Here is a 7,466-nt window from a genome sequence, read left to right on the forward strand (position 1 = left end):
GTTTCTCAGACATGACTTTCAGATACTGTTTATTTTTAATGGTCTGCTATTTCTTCTTCTCTTTCCTCAAATCTTAAGGCAGGAATATCAAACTCATTTACATATAGCCCATCTTATGTGGTCTAGACCAGTAAAACTGCCCTTTCTGTCTGTGTAAAGACAGCTGCTTGCAAAAGTATTCGGCCCCCTTGAACTTTTCCACATTTTGTCACATTACAGCCACAAACATGAATCAGTTTTATTGGAATTCCACGTGAAAGACCAACACAAAGTGGTGTACATGTGAGAAGTGGAGCGAAAATCATACATGATACCAAACATTTTTTACAAATAAATAACTGAAAAGTGGGGTGTGCGTAATTATTCAGCCCCCTGAGTCAATACTTTGTAGAACCACCTTTTGCTGCAATTACAGCTGCCAGTCTTCTTTTAGGGTATGTCTCTACCAGCTTTGCACATCTAGAGACTGAAGTCCTTGCCCATTCTTCAGCGTTTGTGAACAGTAGTTTTCAGATCTTGCCACAGATTCTCAATTGGATTTAGACACCAGACAGGTCAGGGATAAAGTTATTGAGAAATTTAAAGCAGGCTTAGGCTACAAAGAGATTTCCCAAGCCTTGAACATCCCACGGAGCACTGTTCAAGCGATCATTCAGAAATGGAAGGAGTATGGCACAACTGTAAACCTACCAAGACAAGGCCGTCCACCTAAACTCACAGGCTGAACAAGGAGAGCGCTGATCAGAAATGCAGCCAAGAGGCCCATGGTGACTCTGGACGAGCTGCAGAGATCTACAGCTCAGGTGGGGGAATCTGTCCATAGGACAACTATTAGTCGTGCACTGCACAAAGTTGGCCTTTATGGAAGATTGGCAAGAAGAAAGCCATTGTTAACAGAAACCCATAAGAAGTCCTGTTTGCAGTTTGCCACAAGCCATGTGGGGGACACAGCAAACATGTGGAAGAAGGTGCTCTGGTCAGATGAGACCAAAATGGAACTTTTTGGCCAAAATGCAAAATGCTATGTGTGGCGGAAAACTAACACTGCACATCACTCTGAACACACCATCCCCACTGTCAAATATGGTGGTGGCAGCATCATGCTCTGGGGGTGCTTCTCTTCAGCAGGGACAGGGAAGTTGATGGGAAGATGGATGGAGCCAAATACAGGGCAATCTTGGAAGAAAACCTCTTGGAGTCTGCAAAAGACTTGAGACTGGGGTGGAGGTTCACCTTCCAGCAGGACAACGACCCTAAACATAAAGTCAGGGCAACAATGGTTTGTTTTAAAACAAAACATATCCATGTGTTAGAATGGCCGAGTCAAAGCTGGTAGAGACCGACCCTAAAAGACAGGCAGCTGTAATTGCAGCAAAAGGTGGTTCTACAAAGCATTGACTCAGGGGGCTGAATAATTACACACACCCCACTTTTGAGTTATTTATTTGTAAAAAATGTTTGGTATCATGTATGATTTTCGCTCCACTTCTCACATGTACACCACTTTGTGTTGGTCTTTCACGTGGAATTCCAATAAAACTGATTCATGTTTGTGGCTATAATGTGACAAAATGTATGTATTTATATATAATGTATTTTAGATATTTTAATATAAGTTAAGTTTTAAGTTTTTAACACATTTATATAGTAGGAAAGTATCTTTTTATCCTTAACTTAACTACTTTTCCAAAGCCTTCCAGAGGGCCGGCTGAAGGCTTTGCTGGGCTGATTCTGGCCCCCAGGCCTTATGTTGACACCCCTGTTTTAGGGACACACTGCACACCATTCTGAGACATTAAAAGCTTTCAGCTATTAGCTCTTTGGCATTCATTTTTGGTTAGTGCAAAAATACAATTTTACGCCTGTCAAACTGTGTTTTCGTTGGTATTTTTCATAGATTGAACACAAGAAATGGGAACAAATGTGTTTTTGTGACAGGCTGTTGGTAACAAAGTGCCTCAAGATACGAATATTACAGGAAGGTCTGGCTCCTTGGAAGCAACCATTAAAAGCGTTGACGTGTGTGTCGAGACACTTTCATGGTACTATAATTCAAGGAAAACAACACATGCCTGGACAGATGATTTACCTTCTCTTGTTAAGGCTGGTTTTTAAATACTGTTCCAAATCCTGTTCAACCACTCTGCTGTTTGCAGTAGGTTTGACACCTACATGTTGAGGCATCTCTTTACTTTTACAGTATTTTTGCCTTTGAGTTCATATAGAATGCAAGAACTGAAGCATTTGTCAGTGCAGAGCTCGTTTTATACATTTATATATTTTTCAGTCGTTCAGTTGCATGAATCACTTTAGGTAAAAAAAAAAAAAAAAAAAGGGGGGGAGTAAAAAGGTTTGTTTGGCTTAAATCTGATATTTTATTCTCCACATAAAATAGTACCATGGTATGACTGGCTCATCTTTACTCCTTCAGATTGTGGAGATCGAGCTGGATGAAGGGACCTGGGATGGGGAGGTTTCTCAGGAGCAAAGTTATCACTTCGCTGTAAGCGGCAAGGCCTTCGCTGTCATTATTGAATACTTTCCCCAGCTGGTCAAGAAGGTACACGTACTCTTTGTCTGTTACTTGGTCCACGTTAGCTTTGAACATATGTAAAGCTGTGTAATTCTCCTTTTCCCCTCATGGTGGCACTGCAGCTTGTGCTGAGAGCCACCGTGTTTGCTCGCATGGCTCCAGACCAGAAGACTCAGCTGGTGGAAGTCCTGCAGAGCATGGAGTGAGTCGCTCCTCTGTTTTGTGGTTTTGCGTTTAATCCGTTTCATGTGTCTTCACGTGTTTTATTTATCTTCCAGTTACACCGTTGGGATGTGTGGTGATGGTGCTAATGACTGTGGAGTAAGTCTGAGTCAGCTTTATAATAAAAATGATATTTTTCATCGTCTCTTATGCTTTTTTGCAAAAACAAACTGAAACACTGTAGCCTCTTAAAGCTGAACAAGAGGCTACAGGTGGTATAAAGCAACCTGCATATCACATACTTGGACTAAGTGTAAAGTAAACCACATGTATGCATGCTTTAAAAGCATTTATGTAGGTTTACATTTTACTTGCAGTCATGGTTCCTTTTGACTTTGTGGTGTTTTTGTTTTTTTTCCTCTGTTCCCTCGGTGCCCACAGCTGTAGTTTCCTTAAATATTTTATGTACTGACAAACAGTAATTGATCTATTTGATGTATTGATGAATAAGTTACTCTTATCAAACTGAGTGTTTTACCTCTGGTTTTGCAGCGTTACTCAAACCCAAAGTGAGTTATATTAATTTAGTCCTCTCTCCCTCTCAGGCGCTGAAGAGAGCTCACAGCGGGATTTCTCTGTCAGAGCTGGAGGCGTCAGTTGCGTCACCCTTCACCTCCTCTACCTCAAACATCTCCTGCGTCCCCAACCTAATCAGGTAAAGGAGTAAATGTATCTCACAGCTTTATTCACACTCCGAGAGCATCTTCAGCTGAGAACAGCTTTGATTTGAACTCTAAATCCTGTGTTTCCTTCTAAAGGGAGGGACGGGCCGCCCTCATAACATCGTTCTGCGTGTTTAAGTTCATGGCTCTCTACAGCATCATCCAGTTCATCAGTGTCATCCTGCTCTACTCGGTGAATAGATATTTGTCCTTCCAAATTTTTTCTCTTTGTCACCTGCTGGGAAAACATTGTGTCATTTGAGACACCATGAATAAAATGGGGGGAAGGGTCCCAAATAGGAATGTATACCATATCAAACTTTGATACGGTTCCCACAAGTTGCGTCTTTAAAAAGAAGTTTAGGTGAAACAAAGGAACGTGACAGCAAAGTGACGCGCCGCTGCTGGGAAAAGGATGACAATGACACAGTGTGACACAGGAATGTAGGTTAGCTCTAAAGTCAGCGAGTGTCAGCTGAGATTATAGAGCCATTAATTTGTCGCTGTGTGATCTTTTGATACTTTAGGTTCTCAGCAACTTGGGAGACTTCCAGTTTCTCTTCATTGACCTCATCATCATTCTCACCATTGCCTTTACAAGTGAGCAGCGTGGCGACGATCACCAATTTTTTTAAAAAAAATATTTTTTTTCCAGTCGGTGTTTAAAACAAACAGCTCTCTAATGACTATATCCTCTCTGTCAGTGAGTCTGAACCCAGCCTGGAAGGAGCTGGTGTGGCGTCGCCCGCCGTCCAGTCTGATCTCAGGCCAGCTCCTCTGCTCAGTCCTGACCCAGATCCTCACCTGCCTGGTCTTCCAGGTCCTGGCTTTTCTCCTGGTACGACAGCAGAGCTGGTACGAGACATGGACGCCTGAGTCAGAGTGAGTGATGTAGATTTATTTATTTTTTTAACATATCTGTGGTCTGTTAGGATTATTAATGTGGTGATGGCACGTGCTTAAAAAGAAAAAATCTGCCCAATATTTCTTTCAGACACACTAAACATAAACCGATTTCTCTAACAGTTGTTATGTGAAGCTCTTTATTTACTGCTCAAGTTGGCGGCGTGCTGTTTAATATCAGTAAAGGAACAGAGACGTTTGAAACGTTTGCTTTTCACTTGCCTTTATCGTGTTTGATTTTTGCATTCTTTGTTTGTAAAAGGAGACATTTGTCCTCATTTTCTGCATTTTTCTCTTTTCCTGCAGCGCTTGTAATGTTTCCAGGTCCATCTTCTCTCTCGGAGTTAACGTAACTGATCCTCAAAACCATAAAAACATCAGGAACTATGAGAACACGTCCCTCTTCTACATCTCCACCTTCCAGTATATAGCTGTGGCGATCGTTTTTTCCAAGGGAAAACCCTTCAGACAACCAAGCTACAAGAACTGTAAGGCTAAGACTGTTTTCTCAGCGATGCGTGTTTCAAATTTTAAGGAAACACAAATACACTTTTAAGCTTTAAAAAGACAGAAAAGGAGTGTAAAAACAGTCACAACTTAGGAATTTCCCCGTATCCCACATATAAATTGATAAAGATTGTAACTTTTCTTCCACGAGGGCTGTTCATGCTGACCTGCATCGGTCTGTACACTTTTCTCCTCCTCATCATGCTGCATCCCTTCCCTGCTGTTGACAACTTCCTGCAGGTAAACGTTGTTTCTCTCATTTTCTCCGCGTGTTACTGTCACACCACAGGCTTTAAGTTGCCTCGTGTTGGGACCGAAAAAGAGAAACATCTGCGCAAAAGCGTGAATATCTGAGATGTTGCATTGGCTCAGAGGTGCCGCACTCACCGCTCTCCATCCTCTCCTGCCTCCCCAGATCGTGTGTGTTCCCCATGACTGGCGTGTCACTCTGGTGATCATTATGATCGGGAATGCGGCTGCTTCTTTCTTGTTGGAGGTACGGCTCAGAAACCACCACACCCTGCCTGCTTGCTGTGATTGAGCTCCTTTTAAAATTGCAAACTGTGATTTGCATGCTTTAATTTAGTTTATTTTGCATGTGATTTCTTGCTTTCTTTCTTACCGAGTAAGTGTCGGTGGTGCATCACTGCTAAGTAATGAAATCAGTGAATCATTTTTTTCTCCATTTAAGATGTTTTCGACTTTCTGATTTTCATAATCAGCTGATTCTCAAGTTCCTGAAATCTTCCATAGATTTTGATCCTTGACATCATCTTGTGGAGGCTAGTTTTCAGAGGCAATCACAGGGCAAGTCGCCCCGCAGAGTCCTCCTCTGCTCACACGCCGCAGGTTGGGAAGCTTTTCACTACACTTTCTGTTCTTTCACTGTGTAGACAGTAGCATGTTATCCTTAACCTCGATTCTCCTGCTTTTTTTCTTCTCATTTTACAACAATAACACGGATTACATAGCCAAAAAAAAGTTAACATTTACACCATTGAGCAGGTCATGAATGACCAAGTCTAGCTCATTCTATGAACCCATCAGCTTCAAGCTCTTTTTTTCAGTCACCAATGGTTATAATGTCTTATTGGGGCCATTGTAGGCTTAGATACATAAATATGGGGCTGGGAGTGTTGGTAATATTCAAACAGCCAAAAACAACAATTTTAATCCATGATTAAATCCATAAATTCACAAAAAAGTGACAGAAAATGACGCATTGGAGATGGTGGTGGTCAGAGGGCCCGGTGGCGCCTGTGTCCGGCAGCCTCGCCTCTGTCAGTGTGCCCCAGGGCAGCTGTGGCTACAATGTAGCTTGCCATCACCAGTGTGTGAATGTGTGTGTGAATGTGTGTGTGTGAATGGGTGAATGACTGAATGTAGTGTAAAGCGCTTTGGGGTCCTATGGACTAGAAAAGCGCTATACAAATGCAGGCCATTTACCATTTACCATATTTTCCACCTTACATGTTCAGGTGGCCAATGACCGCTGGGCTTCGTCCGTCCTCTCCTGGTTGTTCTGTCGGAGACACAAGGCACCAAGGGCGCTGTATATGCAGCTGGCTCTGGAGCTGCAGGAAGGCAGTGAGTGGCCCCCCCAACCCTCCGCTGTCACCTATGCCAGTGACCTAAAATCCAGCATCTCTGACCTCAATGTGACTGCCAACCAAAACTCAACACAGGCTAAACCTGAAGCTTCCCTAAAGCTTGTATGATGGTTTAATTCACCTCCTCAAAATGGGCAAACACCCTGTACTTCTATCGTAGCCGTACTGTCGTATCTCGCTACTGAAACGTGAGCCAGAGGATTATTAAAGGAAAAGCTTGGCATTATTTGTTTTCTCGGTCAATGTTCAATGTCTCATTAAATTTAGCCTAGCACCAAGCCTGGAAACTGGGGGGAATAGCTACCTTAGCAAACATGCTACCTTGGGCCCCATGAGGGGTTACTGTGGGCAGTCACATGGGCCACAGTGTCTGAGAACCAGTATGAAATGTAGGACGCATCGGGGCCCCGAACTGTAGAGCAGAGTGTGGGCTTACTCACTGCAGGCCTGTAATGGGCCACACAGTTGGTTCCTCTCTGCACATAGTACTGGCTGCCCCACTGGGGCCTAACTGTACCTGACAGTGCAGGTTTAAGCCATGCATTTCGTGTGAGTCCCAAGGTAGGCTGCAAAACTGGGCCCCTATGTGCTCTATCAGATACTGAGATATGATATAATTATAGCTCATTGAGTACATATTTTCCACCTCACATGCATCAAACTGGAGTGAAGAGTGGACCAGAATGTCACTCAAACAAAAAACAACAAACTACTTAGGGGGTCACCACAACAGGCAGCTGCTCATATTTAATTTGGCAGATTTTTACACGACTTTCCTGAAGTCCATTCCATATCAACAACATCCAGCCATTGCAATTTTGCCTTTGAACTACCAGAGTTTTATATGGGCTATGTGTTACCAGAGAAGACCCTTATGGAGACCCAAAAGGGAAAACTGCTATGGGCTGCACTTAGGCTTTCTTTAAGGAAGCTCAAAACATGCATGTGTGGTTTTTCCTGCCCACACAGCACAGTTCACTCAAATCTGCCCACTATGGACTCACATGGTGGCATTTTTTTGTTGGGCAT

General features: G+C 43.0%; 1 protein-coding gene across 3 annotated transcripts in view; it reads left to right on the forward strand.

The window, feature by feature from the left end:
* LOC113010567 (polyamine-transporting ATPase 13A3-like) overlaps nucleotides 1–6,958 on the forward strand; it is a 28,862-nt gene extending 21,904 nt beyond the window's left edge. For 2 of the 3 annotated variants that reach the window (XM_026149684.2, XM_026149685.2), the window contains exons 22-33: nucleotides 2,432–2,560; nucleotides 2,656–2,735; nucleotides 2,812–2,854; nucleotides 3,301–3,410; nucleotides 3,514–3,610; nucleotides 3,945–4,017; nucleotides 4,122–4,299; nucleotides 4,627–4,808; nucleotides 4,979–5,067; nucleotides 5,243–5,323; nucleotides 5,581–5,676; nucleotides 6,306–6,958. In XM_026149684.2, the coding sequence (XP_026005469.1) occupies nucleotides 2,432–2,560; nucleotides 2,656–2,735; nucleotides 2,812–2,854; nucleotides 3,301–3,410; nucleotides 3,514–3,610; nucleotides 3,945–4,017; nucleotides 4,122–4,299; nucleotides 4,627–4,808; nucleotides 4,979–5,067; nucleotides 5,243–5,323; nucleotides 5,581–5,676; nucleotides 6,306–6,545 (1,398 nt within the window). In that variant the 3' untranslated portion in view covers nucleotides 6,546–6,958. The remainder of the gene's footprint in view (nucleotides 1–2,431; nucleotides 2,561–2,655; nucleotides 2,736–2,811; nucleotides 2,855–3,300; nucleotides 3,411–3,513; nucleotides 3,611–3,944; nucleotides 4,018–4,121; nucleotides 4,300–4,626; nucleotides 4,809–4,978; nucleotides 5,068–5,242; nucleotides 5,324–5,580; nucleotides 5,677–6,305) is intronic. The other variant, XM_026149683.2, reaches the window with a different exon arrangement.
* Nucleotides 6,959–7,466: the final 508 nt, after the last annotated feature.

This window comes from Astatotilapia calliptera, chromosome 18, assembly GCF_964374335.1.
Source record: "Astatotilapia calliptera chromosome 18, fAstCal68.1, whole genome shotgun sequence".
NCBI classification, from domain to species: Eukaryota; Metazoa; Chordata; class Actinopteri; order Cichliformes; family Cichlidae; genus Astatotilapia; species Astatotilapia calliptera.